At 39.9% G+C, this 22,921-nt stretch overlaps 1 protein-coding gene across 1 annotated transcript in view; it reads left to right on the plus strand.

Annotated features, from left to right (window-relative positions):
• LOC134870885 (membrane-associated guanylate kinase, WW and PDZ domain-containing protein 2) overlaps window positions 1-22,921 on the plus strand; it is a 59,642-nt gene that overhangs the window by 18,299 nt on the left and 18,422 nt on the right. The window contains 6 exon segments of the mRNA XM_063893390.1: window positions 4,514-4,630; window positions 14,871-14,990; window positions 16,763-16,936; window positions 19,430-19,622; window positions 20,570-20,640; window positions 22,226-22,387. Of these exon segments, the coding sequence (XP_063749460.1) occupies window positions 4,514-4,630; window positions 14,871-14,990; window positions 16,763-16,936; window positions 19,430-19,622; window positions 20,570-20,640; window positions 22,226-22,387 (837 nt within the window).

Raw genomic sequence — 22,921 nt, forward strand, 5'->3', positions numbered from 1 at the left:
AACAAAGGAGTCCAATGGAGGCGTTTCAGCTGGGGGTAACTATAAGTATACCTTATAAAATTACTTTATTTTGTATGAATAATATGGATCTGGGAAACAACCGTGACAAAAAAAAACAACAAAAACAATAATTTTTTCTTGCAATATTACCGCCTTACCCTGGCTTCTTATAATACAAATATATATATATAATAATATCAATATTTATTACAAAAGTAATAATGATAATAAAATACTTATTTTTATTATTATTTAAAATGACACAATTTAATGTAAATAAATTACAAATATTTCAATTCAAACGTTCACTCACTTCCTTTGGATTGTAGTGGAATATGTGTAAAAAGCAGCAGAAAATAGTAATACTCAAGTAAACTACAACTCCAGTTGCACTCAAACACAGCATACACCGCCAGTCGTAAATAATCTCAAATGCTAACTCATTCCAGGGTTTTAGGACTCATTCCTGCTGCATTACAGACCAAAACAACCACCAAACTCCAAAGGAGGCAGCCCTGCTTCTGTAAGTGAGACGATGAGGTCGTGTGGAAGTACTATTCCCCGCAGCCTGGCGTATTCCGATGCTGATTTGCACTCGTCAATTAGTCCGTATGAGTCAAGGCGACGGGTCGATATGTGTGTAGGAGGTCAGATTTCTGATGACACATGACAAGAGTGTGGCGATACAGATGTCTGTCACCCACCAGAGGCCTTGATGTTTAGTACGGGGGGGGCTAACGGATGTGTTTGTTGGCTCCGAACAGTGCAATATGTCAGCGGGTTGTCACCTGACCGCCACTCCCGATGGCCTTGCTTGCCAGATTGATAGCTGATTTGGCCGCGGAGGTGTGAATGGGGACCTTTGCTCCCAGTCCCTCCGCTGCTGCTGGATCTATTAACATTTCTGAAGCCCGGACCGCCCCCCCCCCCCCCCAACAGGCTGCAGGTAGTGTGGACAGTGATGGATGATCTGATGCAATGCGTTGCTGTATCACACCTCCTCCTACTCCTGCTGCTCCTACTACTGCTGCTTCATCCTCTCAAATACAGGACACCAGGCTCCCCACAGGCAGCCAGCAGTTTAAAGGTTTTAGCGTTAATACTCCGGCTCTGTGGACACATTTACAGTTTCCTAAAGTGGGTTCTGACATCATAGCCCTAGGAGCTCCTGTTTGTATTGCTATAGAGCGCTGCAGGGATGACCTCTTTTTTTCTTGGACACAGAGAGTTAGCACCACCCTCGTTCCCTCGACAAAAAGCCAATAAGATTATTTCAAAACAAAATCTCGGTGGTAAACAAACGTTCATGATACTTGGACATTTATTCAGCAGGTTAATCTACACACAGAACTTTGTGATTTTAGAAACGTAAAGGCATTTTCAAGAAGGAAATAGCTGATGTTGGGCTATAAAGGAACTACAGCACGGTCACATGACTTCACGTCACCACCGCTAAGCTAAAGGCGGCTAATGTTGGGCTATAAAGGAACTACAGCACGGTCACATGACTTCACGTCACCACTGCTTAGCTAAAGGAGGCTAATGTTGGGCTATAAAGGAACTACAGCACGGTCACATGACTTCACGTTACCACCGCTAAGCTAAAGGCGGCTAATGTTGGGCTATAAAGGAACTACAGCACGGTCACATGACTTCACGTCACCACCGCTAAGCTAAAGGCGGCTAATGTTTGGCTATAAAGGAACTACAGCACGGTCACATGACTTCACGTCACCACCGCTAAGCTAAAGGCGGCTAATGTTGGGCTATAAAGGAACTACAGCACGGTCACATGACTTCACGTTACCACCGCTAAGCTAAAGGCGGCTAATGTTGGGCTATAAAGGAACTACAGCACGGTCACATGACTTCACGTCACCACCGCTAAGCTAAAGGCGGCTAATGTTTGGCTATAAAGGAACTACAGCACGGTCACATGACTTCACGTCACCACCGCTAAGCTAAAGGCGGCTAATGTTGGGCTATAAAGGAACTACAGCACGGTCACATGACTTCACGTCACCACCGCTAAGCTAAAGGCAGCTAATGTTGGGCTATAAAGGAACTACAGCACGGTCACATGACTTCACGTCACCACCGCTAAGCTAAAGGCGGCTAATGTTGGGCTATAAAGGAACTACAGCACGGTCACATGACTTCACATCACCACGTTTATCAGAGACTTTTTGCGACTCATTCCTGCAGCTCTCTATTGACTTTGACATCTGGCTGCCTTGCTTTAACGGTAGACTATATATATTTATGTGACCAGCTAGTCCCATTGAGATTAAAACCTCTTTTACAAGTGGGACCTCGTCACCACAGGGTCAAATAACAACACATGACAGAAAATTCAATATCATTTAAAGAAATAAATCTCTCAAATGTAAACTTGGTCTGCAATTCTTTCGAGGATCATGTGGTGATACACTCTTATTTATTTTGATGATTGATGCCTTTATTGGTGGTGCTTAAGCTCAGAGTAATCAACCGCTTTTTCTGCTATTCATAATTTATGTACTGTGTGAACATATTCATTTATTTATACACCATATTTAAACCAACAGCTGATTTAAAGTGCTTTACAAAAAACATTCAAGACACACATTATGAAAGAACTTTGAATGCAATTAAAAACAGACATTAAAAGGCCGAGAAAATTGAATAAAAACAGAATAAGACAACTTATAAATACAAGAATAACAAATGTATTCAATATAAGAAGTTAAGTAAAAATAATTAAAAGATAAAATAAATAAAGATATTTATAAAAAAATAAGTAAAATCTCCAATAAAAGACAAATAATAAATACTTCAATATATAATATATGAAATATATATTAATGAATAAAATATTCAGCCTGAATTGCGCATGAGTCAATCAAAGTGCCAGGAGATTTTTTCTGGTGACATTTTTTCCATTTCGTCCTGTGCCTAATCCCACCATAGTCCTCTCATCTAGTCCACGAGAGATGATGTTCAGATATGAATTTTTCTCTGCATCCGACTGGAAACCAGCAGCTGTTTCATAACGTGATGAACAAAAGCTCATCATCTCAAACTAAGAGGCAGGAGATTCATTTCCCTTTACAGGCAGACGCCATATGTGGCCGGGAGAATGCGCAGATGACTGCCTGCAGTAATAAAGTTACGCCACTGTGACGCGTTTAATAGGGAATACAGTCCGTGTGTGTGTGTGTGTGTGTGTGTGTGTGTGTGTGTGTGTGTGTGTGTGTGTGTGTGTGTGTGTGTGTGTGTGTGTGTGTGTGTGTGTGTGTGTGTGTGTGTGTGTGTGTGTGTGTGTGTGTGTGTGTGTGTGTGTGTGTGTGTGTGTGTGTGTGTGTGTGTGTGTGCAGGGGGAGGGGGGGCAGAGTGGTCGTCTGTCAGAGTGACAAGCTGGCGATGCTTCCAGTCAATCCATAACAGCAAGTGACCTGTCATCAGAGGCCGTAAAGCACTCGAGATGATATGAAGAGATCAGAGAGAGGAAGCAATGATGAGGAAGACACCACAGGGGAATGTGGGGGGGGGGGGTAACTAATAGATATCCCCATGAAACGTCTGCAGTCCATTACTTGTATTAAAATAATAGTTTTTTGCATTGCAAGTTTTCTGTAATGCTGTGTTTAAATATGCAAAATGAGGCATTATGTTTATTTCCTAGGCAGAAATGTGAGCATCGCATACAGCCAGGACCAAAATTCTTGATTTTAACGGGTTGACTAATTAGAGTCAAAGGTTTGTACAACATGGATTGGAGATATCGCTTTTTATCACACCATTAATTAGAAAATAATGCCATAAAAATGAATTTTCTGCATGTTTTAAGAACTAAAGTGTGTATAAAGGAGTGTGTAACAAGCTTCAGAATATAGAGAGGAATGTAATTGGAGAGTTTGGTGTGTGTAAGAGCTACTGAAGTGGAGATTTCTGCTAAGAGAGGAGGAGAAAAACGCCCTTTAAAGACATGTTGTACACGCAGGGTAAAAAATATAACTTATAGACATCACCATGAAACTTCCCCACGTCTTTACTGACATAAATACAATTACTTTTTATATTGCAAGTGTTCCTGAAATGTAATGTTTGAATATGCATGTGGAGCATTTTGTTTTGCTAACTTGTGGGATTTAGGAGAATTCTACAAACACAAAAAGAGAAAAGTTGGGTAAAAAAACGGCTAAAAGTCGACCATAAATGGAATATAGAAGCAAAATTGCCTGAAATCTTTGCCAGAATAAGTAGGAGGGAGTCTGTAAAATGCATTTAATACTCAGGATGTATGTGAGGTGATATAGAGAGATCAGTGGGTGTGAAAGTCTAGATTGTAAAAGTGTTAAATCAAGTCTGTCAGCAGCGAAGATCCAACTTAATTTGAGTCTCTATCTGACAGGGCTACACACAGTGGATATACAGCATTAGTGTTTGTGCTTACTAAGCTGATTTCTCTCCCCCCCCCCCCCTTCCCTCTCTCTCTCTCTCTCCCTCTCCTGTACCTTTGCCCTTCCCTCAGGCTCCTCACTGTGCAAGGATCTCAGGTTGTATCTGAGCAAGTGTTTCACTCCCGGCTCGGTGGACAGCCAACTCCAGCAGGTCATCCGAGAAAACCTCTACCTCCGAGCGGTTCCCTGTGAGTCCCTGCTGCTCTCTGTACCTTCATTACACTTCCTGTCTCTATGGAGCTCAACAGTGAGTGTAGGGAAGGGAAAATATCATTCAAATACTAAGTAGAACATTTGACTTCAAGTTATATTGTCATGTAGAGCACTTTTTATACACAGGATTCAGCTTACAGGTCTTTAAAGGGTCCATATTCTACTCATTTACAGGTCAATATTTGTACCTCCTGTCTCTCCTGGGACATGTCTCCATGCTTTAACTTTCAGAAAGCTCTTTATGTTTCTCATACTGCCTGTGCTGCAGCACCTCTTTTCACCCGCTGTCTGAAACCAGAGCCCAGTCTGCTCTGATTGGTTAGATGCTGGCCAGCTCTGTTGTGATTGGTCAACGGCTTACAGATGCCCCACCCCTTTAGCCTAACACGTACAATGTGTTGGAGCGCTATCCAATAGAAGTGTGAGTGTTCCATAGTGATGTCACTTTGTTCCGGAAGTAAACAAAGGAGACCTATGGAGGCGTTTGGGGCTAAATTTAGTATACTTTGGATTAGGGACTGACAGAAACACATTTAAAGACATACCGGGATGGACATTTTCCACTATTTTCCGACATTGATGAGTCTGGAATATACTTGTTCGTTAGTCGCACCCCTTATCTATTGCCCATATATTTTATCTTCATCTAATCAATCCTCCCCGACAGACCTCTCTCAAGTTACGGCCCTCATTAATTCCTCGATAACACGTCTCATGTTTGCCTCCATGTGATTAACTCGGTGTTAATTGGCTGTTAAGTTAAGTTTCTCACACTTCCTCTTGTAAATGTATGGCAGCAGAACGGAGGTGATTTTATGAAATAATGAGAAAAGCCCACTATTCCTCCCTCAGGAGCGTTCGAGCGTCCAAAACTTCATTTCCTGCCTTCATGGTATTTATGCCCCACACTATGAGGGAATCGTCTTCATTTATTTATGCCTGTGATCACCACAGAGTCCTGGCATTAGCTCATGTCACTCACCATTGACGTTATGGAGCAAGGTGTTAGCTTATGTTGCGACTGGATATCAAATCAATGTTAATGGGACCTCGGCTTTCTCTGTTGTTCCCCATGGCGTAAATATTGCCAAATTTGGTCTTCCCACGGCCTTCAAACGCCCCAAACATGGCGCTTTAAAGAGATCTTGATCCCAGTGCTCTTTCTCAGGCTCATTTACATAAATGAAAGAAGACACAATAAGTCATAATTCAGCAATTAGTGCATTTAAGTGGATTTCCCTTGGAAATGCTAATTATCCTGATTAACAGTCTCTTTCTGAATGTGAGTCTCTGGGGGAAAGGCCATGAAGTTGTTATGCTTTGCACGAAAGTCGTCAGCACCGACTATCGCAAACGTCTTTTACACACCTGTGCTATTCTAGGGTTACCTTATAGGGATGACGTGAACATTTGCTTTAAAGCCAGGCCTTTACTTCTAGGCTTTGACTCAAATAATTCTACTTCCTGTTGATCATTTGTGTTTGTATTTATGTCTCTGTTGAACAAGGACCATATACCTAAAATGCTTTAATCTCAAAAAGGGAAGAAACACTTTATGCCAGATCTGCAGTCCTTGGGCAGAAACACACGACCATCAACACACCCTAAAAACGTGACCTGGTGTCTATGAAACTCACAATTATAAAGCAGATTGAAGTACAGAGCTATACAGTTTAAATACCAGCTCATTTTCTAATTTATTGGACGTGAATTGAGTCATTTCTCAAATTTCGAGGGGGCTCAGAAGAGTAAAACCTTGGATAATGACTACCACGTGTTTTATAACTAACATATTATGATGCCCTGATGAGAAAAATGCATTACAATTGTAAATAGAGTCACTTGATAGCCCAAAAAGGACTTCTGAAGGGTTGTGATGATTGTATTTCAAAGTGTAGTGAGGCTGACATCCTTCCTTCTTTCCCCCCAGTGTTCTAGGTAGTTTGTATTCTGGTTTCCCCGTGATGTAACTTCACATGTGATGCCTGTGAAGCATGCACAATGGCAGCCAAAGGCGGCTAGTTGCAGTACATCTGTTGCTCTGCTAATCCTCTGTAGCGTGACGTCACAGCCCGTCCGGCCGGCTGCTGAATCCTCTCGCTCTGTGCAGAGATTTCTCAGAAAGATCTGCTCTCCTGTCGTCGTGCTCTGACCCGTCGCGTTGCTCTGTTGTTCTTATTCTCCCTCCTGGTTCAGGTGTAGGCACGGAGGAGACGGACCACCTTGTGTGTTCGCTGTCTTCACCTTGCTGTGGCAGTTTGGGGTCGCTGCTAATCTCTCCTTTAGTCCAAGAAGTAGGTCATGTGGGACAGTCTGCCACCCTGCCACACGCACCACTGACAGGTCAAAACTCCCCAGAAAAGATATCTTAATAGACTGCATGCATATTCATATTGTGCTATAATTGCATTTTAATTCCTATCAAGCTTTCTCATTACTCATCCGTGCATGCGTGCATCTGCAAGCAGCTGCTTATTTAGAGGATGAATAATGCTTTTTAGAATATGAATAAGGAGACAGGAGGAGATTTAAAGAGGACATTTTAGATAAATCAGAAAACAGCTATTTGTCCAGCTTCCTAAAAACACTGTGTTTAATCACAATCAGATTGCTTCATTTTTTCCCAGGGGAAGTTGGATTGCGAGCATTAATATTACATAATAATAAAGTAATACAATCAAATAATAAAATGAAATAAATACAAATATAAATATAAAAAAGAAAATGAAAAATGTGTAAAAACAAAGATTTGTTTCCATAAATAAAATAAATAATAAATACAATATTTTAATTAAATTAATTGAATTAAATAAAAATAATTTTTAATTAAATAAAATTAAATATAAGAAATATATAATTTAATATGATCACATGAAATAAAATGCTATATTTGTTTTATTATTGCTCAAAATGTAGTTTAACAGTAATAATGCCATACTGCTATGAGTTGTGCTCATTTGAATAATTCCCCAGGTTACACAGCCTGAGTGTGATCATTATCACACAATGAATAAATAAAGTCCAGCGTTTTCTTGCCGGTGGTGTCAAACTTTTGGAAACAGCTTCCCGTATTGGAGCGTTTCTTTGGGGAGAGTGACACTGGGCTGAGCCGGCTGTAATCCTCTGACCTGCAGGAGAAGTCACAGTAAGATGCTGTTGTTCTCATGCCGATACCAACACACGCATGCTAACCTGATCCCGGGAGGGAAACCATCACTCGGTGCAGAGACACAGGAGCAGATCTTTATTCCTTTTGTTGTTTTGCATCGAGGAGGCAGCTGTGTTTAATGCTGAGGAGGTTTCACCAGCGGCTCATTGTGGCCCCCTTCAGGATCACATGTATGTTCCTGCTCTCTTTGTTGTTGTTGTTGTTGGTAACGATTGAGTTGCATCAGAGGCAAGTCTTAAAGGGAAGACACTACAGGTGGAAAGGGTAAACATATTGAACTGATAGATATCACCGTGAAACTTCCCCAGTTCATTTCTGACAATAAGACGATAGTTTTCTGTATTACACGTTTTCTGAAGTGGGTTGTTGTTTTATGCAAATGAGGCATTATCTTGGTAAATATGTGCTAACTTGCATACCTTTGCAGAACAGGAGGGTGGAAATCCTTGTTTCATTCTTGGTTTTTGGGAATGTATCTCTTCATGTCAAGCCTTAACAAATAGATTTTCTGTATGTCTTTAGTAGGCAGTGTGTATACAAGAGGCCTTGAATGGTGTCTGAACATCTGTAGAAAGCTTTAGAATACAGAGAGGGATGAGGGTGGACAGTTTGGTGTGAGTAAGTGCTACTGAAGTGGAGATTCTACGGAGGCCGACAGGTGCAAGTGCATCACCACGGCCCAATATTCATTCAGAGAAATGTGCTGCAGTTTAAACACTAATGCGCCAAAACACATGGAAACGCTGCAAATCTGAAGCAATGATACACTCAAACATACTATAACATCTTTATTGTCCGACTTTATTAACCCTGAACGTCCCCAAGCGCTCCTGTCCCTGCTGGGTGCGTCACTTTTTAGTGTCCCCCTGGTTTCCATTGTGTTTTCAGCTTCTTGCAGCTTTTTGTTTTTGCGCAGTTTCATCAAGTTCTTTATTTGCACGTGTTTTGGCACATTTGTGTTGCATTGTTTATAAAAGCTGCAACGCGTTTCTCCTCGTGGAAATGTTTTGTGTCGTTGTAACGAGTCTGCGGCTGTCGGCCTCTGTGGCATTTTCAGCTGTGTGCACACTACAGGTGAGTAGGGTAAAGAATGTAATGTAAAGATCTCACTATGAAACTTCCCCGGTTGATTACTTACATTAAGACAATAGTTTTTTGTATTACAAGTTTTCTGAAATGGTGAGTTTTTTAATGCAAATGAAGGATTTTGTAATGCTACATTTTGGTGAATCTATAGGAGAAATCTGCAGACACAAAGAGACAAAGCTGGTGGAATAAACTCCTGAAGATGGATTTTAGATGTCGTCTTTCCACTAGTCTAAAAGAAAACATTTAACGGATGCAAAATAGCCCTCAGTTTGGGTTGCATTTCTTAAATCCAGATGCTATTTCCTCTTCTCCATTTGTGCTTTAGTACCCGCCGTGCTATTTAGAGAGAACACATCAGTCCCTGGATTTCCGTTTGATGAGACAATGTCCTCTGATGTCGGCGCCGGCACTGAAGCGAGAAATATCGTTACAGTCAGAAGGGCAGCACACAAAGATGGAAATGAACGACAGAATTAAGTAAATGCTGGCTGTAGCAACAACTATCTAAAGGATGTGGGGGGGGGGGGGGTGTTCATACATTGGATTTTATACAACACGTTTTTGTTTCCTTTTCATATCATCTCTGTGCAAGACTTCACATTAGCCTCCTGAACTTTCCCATGCATACTTGTATAATCACTCTAACCATTTGAGCATTGGATGATTCAGAGTCTGACACCCCCCCGCCCCCCCCCCCCCATGAAAGACTCTTTCTAATTGTCTTCGGCTTGAGTCAGAGATAAGAAACATCATCATTCAGTTATTCTAATGCGTCTCTCCAGCGTTGTCTGTGGCCTTTTCCCCGCCGCTCTTCCTCCCTCCGCTCTTCCTCCCTCCGCTCTTTGTGTATGTGAGGCTCTTGACAGACAGCTCTCTCTCTGGGTGTTTCAGTGTAATTACCTCCTCATTCCCCCACCCCTCACCCCTGTCTCCCCCTGGATCAGTGTGCAGCGCCTACAGGGAGAAGAAGATGTCAATAATCCATCCTGGCCCCCCTTGCTGACATGTCATATATATATCCTAGGAGGGTGCATGGGTAATGAATCCCTGCCTCACACTGAATCAGCTGGAGAGTTACTGCCAGTCCTGGGGGGGTGGGGGTGGGGGGGGGGGTACCAACATGTAATTTCTGCTATACGATCTTTAATTAGACACCTCTCATTTAGTGGCTTTCTTATAATCTTATAATGTGTTTTTTAAGTGGTGCAAACACAGTGATGGTGCAGCATGGAGCAAAGTGCATTAGGTCAGAATAGTAATAAATAAGAATGTAATAAAAATATTGGTTTAAAAATAAAATGTCAAAAATAAATCAAATAAAAATAGGAAGTTAAAATAAAAAATAATTTAAAATGTAAAATAAAGATATTTAAATAAACAGGATGTAAATAAATGTCTAATAATACATTAAATAATAAAATATAATGAAATATATATGAACATAAGAAGTTAAAGCAAGAATAAGGAATAAAATTAAGAATATTTATGTAAATATTAGAAATGTGCATCAACGTAGATTGCATCGTACGGCTTCAACAGGTGGAGTCATAATGAAAATGACAATGAGGTATAATGACAGGCAATCAGACCTCTCTAACTGCTGTCAAGCCTCAGACAGTGTCCTAATGATCCGGGGGGAGAGGGTGAAACTCCTCTGGAGGAAACGCTGCCTCTGGGAATCTCAATGAAAGGCGAAGTAAAACTCAACATGATCTGAAACGATTAATCGATTAATAGAAAGCGTGTCTGCAGCGGTTCAATAAACGTTTGGTTTATTAGTCCTTTTATTAGTTCAGCAGATATTCAGTGTGATGTTTGCTCATTCTTTATGGACTTTATAAACTAGATTGACAAATCAAATTGCAAAGAGAGAGTAAGAATTTGCTTTAGTGCGTTATGGTTTTTCTCTTGCTAGGAAATTCTCCAACGTCACGTCTAGAGAAAACCCTGAATACATTAAAATATGAACAAGATAGATCAGGAAAATAAAATAACATAAATACAGATCTGAAAGACGTTTTCCCAGGGGATGGTTCTGTGCAGAAACGTGCAAAATAAGATGAAGAAAAATAATATGTAACGTTCAGAGAGGATCGTTCGCTGAGTGCATTTTAACGGATCATTTTAGTAATCTGTACTTGCAGCCATTATCTCAAAAGACAGTATTATACTTATATACTTTATAAGTGTGTGTGTGTGTGTGTGTGTGTGTGTGTGTGTGTGTGTGTGTGTGTGTGTGTGTGTGTGTGTGTGTGTGTGTGTGTGTGTTTTTGTGTGTGTGTGTGCCTCTTCAATCTAAATCCATGGAGCCTTTTTTTTTAGAGAAAAGGTCGGTCTGATGGAGCCTCTGCTCTCTAACGTCTGTGTCCACATGTGTGTGTGTGTGTCAGTGTATGTGTGTGTGTGTGTGTGTGTGTTTGCGTGCTCTCTTGCATGTGTCATTGTGTCTGCTCCCAGCAATGGCCGTGCATTAATCACGGGTTTTATGGGGATCTGGGTGTGACTCCCTCCTGCAGAAGGACGGCCATTCGTCCTCAGTTTGGGCTCATGTGTGATTTTGTCTCGGGAAAGGAATTATTGTCTCAAGGTCGAAGCGGACGGCTCGCGGTTCAATCTGCAAATTAAAATGACTCCATCGTGGAGAGTAAAACACAATGGGAACACAGACACACACACTGGTGATTGGGGTTAAAGATTATATTGCTGTAGGAAATTATAAAAGCCAGCCAAGAGCGTCTGAAGAGAGCTTTATGCTCCCAGTCACACAAAAGGAAAGGATGGTGAAAATGTAGATTTCTTTAATACAAAAAACATTGTCAAAAATATATAAGTTTCTGGAGAGACGTAGAGGGGGAATTTCAATGAATATAAAAGTGAAGAAATCCTGTAAAAATATTAAGAATGTAAATGAAAGCTGTGTAGAAGAAAATCACAATTTAAATATAAAAAATATAATAAAAAATGTGTATATATAATAGAGATAAATATAATAAAACATGTTAATATATATAATAGAGATAAATATAATAAAAAATGTTAATATATAATAGAGAGAAATATAATAAAAAATGTTAATATATAATAGAGAGAAATATAATAAAAAATGTTAATATATAATAGAGATAAATATAATAAAAAATGTTTATATATAATAGAGATAAATATAATAAAACATGTTAATATATAATAGAGATAAATATAATAAAACATGTGTATATATAATAAAGATAAATATAATAAAAAATGTTTATATATAATAGAGATAAATATAATAACAATGTTTATATATAATAGAGATAAATATAATAAAAAATGTTAATATATAATAGAGATACATATAATAAAAAATGTTTATATATAATAGAGATAAATATAATAAAACATGTGTATATTTAATAGAGATAAATATAATAAAAAGTGTTTATATATAATAGAGATAAATATAATAAAAAGGAACAAAATAGGTGGAAAATTATCTATAATTACAATCAAATCTGTTTAGAAGAAAATGACAATAAAAATGATAGAGAAAAATAAAAACATTACAGAATATATTTATATATACTCATTAATGTTGTGTTTTATATATATATATTTCTTTATATGTTTTGTTTATATTAATTTATTATGTGGGAAGTGTCTTTGAGTTTTCTGGAAAGGCTTTCTATAAATAATAATAATAACATTAAAAACTATTATTATTGTTATTATTATTATTAATAATGTTATTGATAATAATAATAATAATAATAATAATAATAATAATAATAATAATTATTATTATTATCATTATTATTATTAATTCAAATGTGCAACAGAAATAAATCCTGTTGTTGAGAACTTTTTTAAATGTTGAAGAAATATTCAAATAAAATAGAAATACATTTAGTAAATACAATAAAAATGTGCACAAAAAACAAGAAAATCTGATGGAAGAAATGACAATAATAATATTTCCAAATAAATGTTTGCAAAATATTATTTAAAAATCAAACATTCACACTGGCAGTGGAAATATGTTCCTTCGATGGTTACATGTGATCTATCAAGTGTCCTAGTCCCATAGGATATGCCATCTTCAACAGGAAACACACTTATAATACAAAGAGAGAAAAGGGTTTCCTCTCTGAACATATGATTAAATCCCAGATACAAACTTTGTTCAAAAAAGGGGTGATTTTACCAAAAACAGATCTGACAGATTAAGAAAAAGCATAATGAGCTGGGTCAGAACAATCAGATCTGAAATTATAATGTGATATATTTCACACTGCATGCCTGCACATGCATTTAAAGGCTAGTAAATGTGGATCAGAAACTCTTCAGACATTAAGACGTGTGATTCTGTGAGGATGCTTCTCTCTGCTGCGGTTTGGACCCAAGGTCAGCGAGGATCCTCCTGATGACAGAGCATTGATCATCGGAGCCCCGTCTGTGCGATGGTGACAGAAAGACTTTAGGACGTTCACAGCGCCTCATTAAAGTTTCATTCTGCTCTCATTGATCCGCTCATCATAAAGAGGAGCCGCTTAACGCTCTCTGCAGACCTGAGGACGCGCTCAGGTCCACCGGAGGCTCCCTTCCTACACCGGGAGCCAAATGCTGTAATTATACAGGTCACTGGTTTATTGTTATGATTAATTCATGTTCGCATTTATTATTAATTATGAGATTATTTACGGCCGGTGGTGTTTGAGTTTGTGCTTTTGAAGTACTTTTTATTAGAAGGTATTAGAGTAATTTTAAGTGAAAATCTAAATTACAATAATAAAAATAACAACACAAATAATAATAATAATAATAATAATAAAAGTATTTATAAAATAATAAAAAATGACACTAAAAATAAATATAATAATTGTAAAAGTATTTTATTTATATTATTACTTTTATATTATTATTAATATTTTTATATATTTTTTGTATTATGATATTTTTTGTTGTTTTTTTGTCAACGAAATGCATTTTTGCAACCTTTGCGAAGTTGTTTTCAAGATCCAGGTTATTAATATGAAATAAAGCCATTTTATAATATATAATTATTAGGGATGCACCGACTGCAAAAATGTCGGCCGATGTTAAGAATAACAATTGCTGCCGATACCGATGTTTTACTATTCAAACTGTAGTAGTAGCATAAGGCAGCCTGTCCCTTTACGAGAGAGAGTGCGGGACACGTGTGCATGTGTAAGAGCGGGAGGGAGGTTGAGCTAGCCATAGTAAGTTTCTGGAAGTTAACGAGAGTAGCAGCAAGTATAACAAAGTCACAAATATAAACGACGGCCTCCGAAGAACACTGAAGGATGGATTTAATTTACAGATCCTGCAGACACCCGCTACACGGGGCGGAAGTCCGTGTTTACTTCCTCAACATGGCGACATCACTATGAGACACTCACTCTTCTATTGGCTATCGCTCCAACACATTGTACATGATAGGTTAAGGGGCGGGACATCTCTAAGTGGTTGACTAATCACAACAGAGCCGAGCAGCTAACCAATCAGAGCAGACTGGGCTCTGGTTTCAGACAGAGGGTGAAAAGAGGTGCTGCAGCACAGGCAGTATGAGAAACATAAAGCTTTCTGAACATTAGAGCATGGAGACATGTCCCAGGAGAGACACTACACACTGATATGAAGCTGAAAAAGTGGAATAACGGTCCCCCTTTAAGTGAAATATCGGAGTACGTTCTGCTCTGCTCTTTGAGACCGAACCAGAAATGATCCAGGAGGTTGTCTCCTCTCATTGAATTATTTTTAAACAATTTGTCAAACTGTGATGCCTGGGACTATTTATAGTTTGCTGAGTTGTCGCTTTATTTAAACACTTAACTAAGATTCATGCCCCCCCCCCCCACAGGGTGTGATTAATTGACATGTCATCCCCGTTAGAGCTGGCAGTATTTCTCTCGCTCTGACCCGATGTATGAAGTCATATTTAATACTTTCTCTCTCAGGTACCACCAGACAGCCCAGAGACGGGGAGATCTCCGGGGTGGATTACAACTTCGTCTCCATCGAGGAGTTCTTCTCCCTGGAGGAGTCGGGAGCGCTGCTGGAGAGCGGGAAGTTTAAAGGTAATAACTTAGAATAGAACAGAAAGCCTTTAATGTCGTTATACAAAAATATACAGTGAGATCAGTCAGCAGGGCTCAGTCAGTAGGGGCTTGGACTGGGAATCGTAGGGTCGCCGGTTCAAGTCCCCGAACAGACATGAAATATTGAAAGTGGACTGCTACTTGGAGAGGTCGCAGTTCACCTCCTAGGCCCTGCTGTGGTGCCCTTGAGCAAGGCACCGGACACCTCCAATCCCCCCCTCCCCATTGCTCCCCGGGCGCTGCATAATAGCTGCCCACTGCTCCTAGTACTAGGATGGGTTAAATGCAGGGGACACATTTCACTGTGTGTGCTCTGCTGTGTGCATGTGTGTGATTCTATCTATCTATGTTCCATAAAGTTTAGGATGCAGGTTTATAAAACTAAAAAATTGGTGTAACAGCGATGACTGTGATTGTACTTCCTGTCCAGGTGCATCACTTCCTGGAGTCCCTGCTGATGGCTTTAGAGATGCTCCTCATAGGCTCCTCATAGGCTTTAGTTTAAGACTAGCAGTAATAAATAAGCAGATAGCTATTGGCCGGTTTGTGTTGTGATGAACGAGGTTAACAGAGTTGGTATCAGTCGGTCGCTTCTCTTTCTGCTCATTAATGCTCTCAGGTGTTTCTCCCCCCCATGTGAGGGTCAGAGTGCTGCCTCTGATTAAAAGCCTCCATACATTAGCATCCATAATTCATCAGAGTTTAATGGCAGCCATGAATGTCATCCTCACTTCAGGATCAGCAGCTCTGGGGCCTGCAGAGCGCCAGTGCATGGGGGGGTGGGGGGTGGGGGGGGGTGAGGGGGCGGGGGTCGAGCAGCAAATGGTGGCGGCGGCTGACGTTGTTGTGGAGTTCAGTAATCTAAAGCTTCCTCTCTGAAACAGATGCAGGGTGGAGGTAATTTCATTTCTACTTCAGCAGCTGCAGCAGATGCTTTGACTGGGAATATAGAATATATAGAGAGAGTATACAGTGGATTATCCCTGGGGAGACGTGGTGCACGTACATACAGAAGGACATGGGTTAGAATATAAAAATAGGAAAAGAATAACATAAAGATATGTTTAAGAAAAACTGAGTAAAATCTACAAAAAGCATGTACAATTTACAATAAAATACCTTTAAATAAAAGCTGTGAGGAATTAAAGTACACTGGAAATATGAAACAATACTTAATTTAGAAAAACTACAGAAAACTGAAAAATCCTCAAAAGAAATTGACAATATATATATGTGAATTTAAATAAAAGAAGAGGAACTAAATTCAGTCAGAATATTAAAAAGAACTATGAAATATGTAGAGGTAACAAAGAATACCAAATAATCTGAAACTAAATGAAATACTTTCTTTTGTGCAGAAATGTGAGAGGCGGTCCAAGAAATGTGAGAGCTATCAGATGGCTTTAATGAGAATATAGAATATATACAGTGGATTATCCCTGGGGAAACATGAAGCACGTACATACAGAAATACATGTGTTATAACATTTAAAAAACCGAAACAGTAAAATAAAAATATGTTCAAAACTAGAATAAAACCTATAAGAATATTTACTATAAAGCTAAATCAAAATGAAGCTGAAAGGGAAATATATGATTGTTTAATTAATAGAAAGATGTAATGACGGTGAGATGGTGCGGAGGGCAAAGGGCGCCGTAAGAAAGACATGATTAATGCAACAACCACTTCCAGTATAACCATTAAGACGTCATTTCTCAAGATGCCTTTCCCGTGTCCTCCTCTGTCTCAGGGAATTACTACGGCACCCCCCGGCCTGTGCACATCAGCGCCGAGAGCACCCCCATCACCTACCAGGAGCACCGCAACCTGCTCAGGAACTTCCGCACCCGCAGCAAGTCCCTCAGCAACCTGGAGAAGACCGTGGAGGACGGGGCGAACAGCGAGGACGACTCGGGACTCTCAGGCCAGTGGAACGGTCCCTGCGTAAAGTGGAGTTATAGTACAGAGGGAGGGGGTCCAGCACACTGACTGTGTTACATTAAATACTAGGCATCATTTCATCTTTATTTTAGAGTGCAAACCTGTGTGATTACTCAGTCAGAATACTTTGTTTATCCCGGGGGAAATTGGGCTTTCATTTGATAATAAAAATAGGTTTTTAAACCGAAGAAATACAAATTCAAATGTGCAATAATAAAATGTCAGAATTAAAAATAATAAAATATGAACATTAAAATAAACAGTCAAAGTAAAAAATAAGAAATAAAATTAAGAAAAATATAATTCAGATATCAATATAAATAAAAAGTCAAATATAATGCAATAAATATAACATGAATAAAATAAAATAAACAATAGAAATATTATTATTAGAAATAAGACGTTAAAATCAAAATGTGCAATAAAAATAACATTAATACAAATATTCATAAAAACATAGAAGATAAAGTATAACTGTGCAGTAAAAACTTGAATAAAAATAATCTAAATAAAATATTTATAGAAACAAAATGAGTCAGAGAAATAAGGGTAAAAGAATGTAAGCATTTATAGAAACACATCAAGTTAAAGTGAAAATGTTCTTCAAAAGAGTCAAATAAACACACATTATTATCATTAATGCTTGAGTCATGTGTGACACTTCCACTCCACTGCATTTATTTTACAGCTTTAATTAGAGTTTTTTTAAGTTATTTTTTGGGGCTTTTTGCCTTTAATCAGATAGGAGAGTGGACAGGAAAGTGGGAGAGAGAGTCGGGGTGGGATCCGGAAAGGACCACGGGTCGGGAATGGAACCCGGGTCGCCGGCGTACGGTGCAGGTGCCCCAGCCAGTGGCGCCACGGCCAGTTTAAAGATCTTTATCACATGGAGGCCATTTTTTTGTGCAGAATGATTACTGCTGCAGACCATTTCTTTGCTTAAGTAAGATTTGGATAGGAGGTTTATTTTTACCTGACTGTATTGGTACTTACTGAGGGTCTCCTCTGGTGTGAGAAACCCTGCACCGCTCCATCTGCAGCTCCAGCCTGTGATACTCGCATGAATCAATCATCTGCAGATTAGTATGCTCTAACTCTCCAGGGGGCGGGGGGGCATCGATCGCTGGATTTCCTCCAGAGGAAGGTCGCTGCCTTCGGGGGGTGTGACAAGGACAGAGGAAGAGGAAGTATTCAGATCCTTAACTCCAGTAAAAGTACCAAAACAATCATTTTTTAAATACTCCATCACAAGTAAAACACCTATATTCCAATTTCCTAAAGCTTTAAAAGAAATGTAGTGGAGTAAAAATACACTATTGACCTTTTATATGCAGTAGATTAGAAGTTCTACTTTGGTGATGCAGGTTATGTAATGTTGTTTTTGACCTATATTGGAAAAGTGTGCAGGAACTGAAGCAGTAAAATGAATTGAATGGAGAAAAAGAACCATATTTAATTAAGCTGCAATGCATCACCACCTGAAAACGGGATTTTTCCACCCGACTTCATCAAAATGTGTGCAGATAAAATCCTGAAGGCAGTGTTTGAGAGTCTCACAACTTCACAGGAGCCGAACAGAAGGCGAGTCGGAGATTAGGAGGTGAGGGAGCGAGGGAGGGTGTAGACGGGGCTGAGTGTGAGGAAAGGTGGAGGCAGAGCGGTGCAGCCGATAGGATGGAGGCGGGCACAGATCCAGAGAGTGAGAGCCACAGGCAGGCAGGTAGGGCAGCAGGCAGCATGGAGCACACTGATTTCTGCTGAGTCATGTACTGAGGTGTGGGTGGGATCCCCGCGTTACGTCCTGGATCAGGAAGGACAGATACAAGGACGGCGAAGCAACTGCATGCACGCCTCGCTCTTTTGCTGGTGGTGTACTGCATGCGACGGTCACACACTCACACACTCTGCCTGCTCAGAGAAACGCTGACCTCAGGGTTTTTCTCCTCACATCTGATTGCACAGCATCAGGTCGTTAACACAGGTTTCAGCAGGAACCTGTTCACCTCCTGCCTCTGTTAAAGGAAATAGAGTGGCCAAGATTTTAGACGATGCTGGCTTCTTTTAATCCGATTTAAAGATTACATTTTTTTTTCAATACAATTTATCTGCTTGTTTGTTTTACTGCATTTTTTTCTGTGTTTTTTTACATTTTTTTGTTTTATTTTTATTTTATTTATTTATTTGTTTCATTTAAAACTGGCCGGCTCTGTTGGGATTGGTCAACCGCTTAGAGATGCCCCGCCCCTAAGCCTATCACGTGCAATGTGTTGGAGCACTAGCCAATAGAAGTGCGAGTGTTCCAAAGTGATGTCACCATGTTTCGGAAGTAAACAAAGGAGTCCAGCGTGTCAGGCGGGGGGGGGGGAGTGTAGGAGACACAGGGATTTTCGCCTTTGCAGACCATTTACATGCACACAAAAACATCCCTGTTTATTGTAGATTTCTAACTGTCTCTCTGTGCTCTCTGTCATTGCAGGAGGCTCTGCAGGTGTCAGCAGCAGCGTCCCCCCTCCCCAGCGATACCCCAGCCGGCCCCGGGCCTCCAGCAGCGGGGGGGAGAGTCGAGGGCTGGAGAACGGGATCATCGGCAGGCGGCCCCGGCTCAGAGGAGTGACCCCCGATCACTGGGAGCAGGCCTTCAGCGACCCCGGGGACTCGCACTACTCAGAGTGAGTCTCTGCACGCTGTCCTCAAACAACATCACATCCACACCAATAAGTTCACCTGGTAAAGGACTAGCCCGAACCTCTGAAATACCCCCTTCTGTTCCGTCAGCCTGAATGCTTTCCTGCAGAGAGTGAGACCTCCATCATATCTGTTTATTCAGTATGAACGCCTCGAGGGATTCGTTCAAATGTACACAATTTGGACTTAAGGATGAGCTAATACCATGTTGTGTGCAAAGGTCAAAGGTCTATATGACCTCACGACACACAACACTAAATAATTCATATGCTAATTCCACATAAATGTCCAATAGGATAAAATCAAGAAGTTAAGGGTTTTGACAGAAAGGGACGTGTACATTAAGTAACATGAGCACAAGTCCATCATGTAAAGGAGCCAGATGTAGCTATAGAAGCTACATTTCATCTGCAGCCCCCGGCACATTGATGGCATTGAACGGAAACCTACGATAAGCACAATTGAAGCATGATTGCAGCACATATTAGAGCACATATGCCCAATTAAAAGCACTTGTGTACAAACCAGTTAACACACAACAGACACAAGAGCACATAGTACATATACTTGACTTCACAGAGGCAGGATCATAGTTTTAAGATTGATTTGGGCTTTTATTTGATAAAGGACAATGTAGAGATGTGGGAAGAGAGAGGGTTAGGACATGCAACCAGGATCCGAAGGCTGGAGTCGATCCTGGGGCTTTGAGGTTATTCTGCATGTATGGATTAACAAACTACAGTATGTCATTAGGTGGGATTTAAAGATTGTCCTCCTTCCCTATTCTTTTAACACATGATCTGAATACGGTGAGTCTATCAAGGGCCCACGTCTCTGTTCTGACTGTCTCATGTTCTGATGCTGCCAGTTGATATCCAGCACTCGTATGTTTCTGAAGAGGGAATCTTTCCTTTTGCTTTGTCTCTGCAAGTCGTCACACAAAGAGGACCAACTGGCAGAGCTCTCGAGCCCCGAGCAGGGAGAGCGTCTACACGAACGAATGTGAGCCTCTTCCTTTATTTCCTTTCTTCAGATGAAGTCTCTGCAACACTGGTGACACATTTAACCGCCTAAATGAATCCCTGTGTTTGTGAGGAGCGGAAGTAACAGACAGAGGCAGCTTGTTGCAGTCGAATGAGCTTTTTTATCAGAATGGAGTGAGTGATTAAGGCCTAAAGCTCTGCTGGCTCTCCGCCAGGCTCTCTGCTGCCTCCGACATGTGACTGCATTTCATAATTTGGTCACATGACGCGCTGTTAAAAGAACAAGGACCTAATCTAGTTTTGGATGTTTGTCTCACACGGCTGATTGCAAACCCATCTGTTCCAGTGCTGTCCCAGTATGGTGCAGTACGCCTGTCTCACCAGCAGAGGGTGGTGTAGTCCCCATTATGGACACAATGACCTGCATGTAGAAACAGAACAACATAGAATACAGACCTATAAATATAATGTTAGGATTAATTAATGCAATCAGGAGGATAACAAATGTATTTTCTTCTTCACAAAATAGTTTTTTTATTGCACAAAAAAAGGTTAATACTTTGTTTATCCCAGAAGGGAGTTGGGTTTTATGATATCTGCTTTATTTCAGATTAAATTCAACTAAAATATTGATATAAATGTAATGTTTTTTCAAACGTGCAAGAAAAGGATTAAGACAAATACAAATGTATGTATTTTTAAACATCATAAATGTTTAGGTAAAAATATTGGAAGAAAAGGATAACATAAAAAATGTAATTAAATAAATATTTATCCCAACATAAGAAAAGTAACATTTTGTAAGAAAAATAGAAAATTCTTAATATTAAAACAAATATGACAAGTGTAATAAGTAAAAATGTGCACATTGTAATATATATAACAATTACATTTCATTTTATATTTAATAAAAAAAACATTTCCCTTCATTTTTCATGAAAAATGCAAATACATTGAAATAAAATATTCAAGGACTTTTATTTTTCCACTTGATTCATGTGTGCAACCACCGGCAATTGTTTAAATGTGTGACACTTGAAATAGCGGCTCCGCTTTACAAACATTCACCACTAAAATAATAGGAGAACATATGAGGAGAAATGTCATCCTTCACTTTTTCATTTGATGCTTTTAATGCAAAGTGAAATAAAGTATAAAGACGACCCAGATTGCAGCGCTAAGTTTTGTAGGTCTAATGGATTATGTGTCTGATTTTCAGGAGGTAATGGATCCTGCTTTAATGTACTTGGTGTGTGTGTGTGTGTGTGTGTGTGTGTGTGTGTGTGTGTGTGTGTGTGTGTGTGTGTGTGTGTGTGTGTGTGTGTGTGTGTGTGTGTGTGTGTGTGTGTGTGTGTGTGTGTGTGTGTGTGTGTGTGTGTGTGTGTGTGTGTGTGTGTGTGTGTGTGTGTGTGTGTGTGTGTGTGTGTCTATAAGTATATTTTGTTAAAAGCCATCTGGCAATTGGTTTTTCCTCTGAATCTCTAAACCCTGAACATTTCAGTGTTCTAAACTAACAGGACTCCTCTCTTCCTCTGATTTTACTCTGGGGAGCATCTCACCCTCTCTGTGTCTGTGTTTATCTTTTATTTCCGGGTGATTTTCAGGGTTCACGGACCAGCCCTTGGAGCTGCGAGGTTTCCCCGTGCAAGCTCTGCTCACAAAAGGCCCCCGAGGGTTTGGGTTTAACATCGTGGGAGGCAGCAGGCCGAGGGAGTTCCTGCAGATCTACAGCGTGACTTCCAGTGGACCCTCCGTGCTCAAGACAGGTAAAAACACAGCGAGCAAATACAGTTAATGCAAGAGACGGGTCATTAAATAAAGAATCAAATATCAGGTGGTTGAAGAGAGCAGTTGAGCAGGTGGTTGAAGAGAGCAGTTGAGCAAAGGTTAAGTAAAGGGAATTGATTGATGTAGTGCTTTAACCCTTAGATGCACGAGTGACTGGACCCTACACTCGTTCATAAGTGGGTCAGAAATGATCCATATTAGACTAATAAGGGTTTTTATGCCATTTTTTTCGCCTAAATGTCCAAGTTCCTTAAAGTAAAATTGATCAATTTGATGACATATGACCGATCCCTCTTCATCTCCCTCCACAACCACTCCTACGCTGTGGCCTCAGTCACCCAAGGTGTTCCCCAGGGATCAGTCCCATCCTCTTCATCATCTACATTCTCCACCTCGTTCAAAACCTCATTTTACCACGTCAAAATTTGGAAACAAATCCAGAAATTTGACAAAAAGAAAGATTAAAATAAAAGCGATCATTTTGAAGAAGTAATCGGAAATTCCAAAAAGTC

Source organism: Eleginops maclovinus, chromosome 1 (genome assembly GCF_036324505.1).
Source record: "Eleginops maclovinus isolate JMC-PN-2008 ecotype Puerto Natales chromosome 1, JC_Emac_rtc_rv5, whole genome shotgun sequence".
NCBI lineage: Eukaryota > Metazoa > Chordata > Actinopteri > Perciformes > Eleginopidae > Eleginops > Eleginops maclovinus.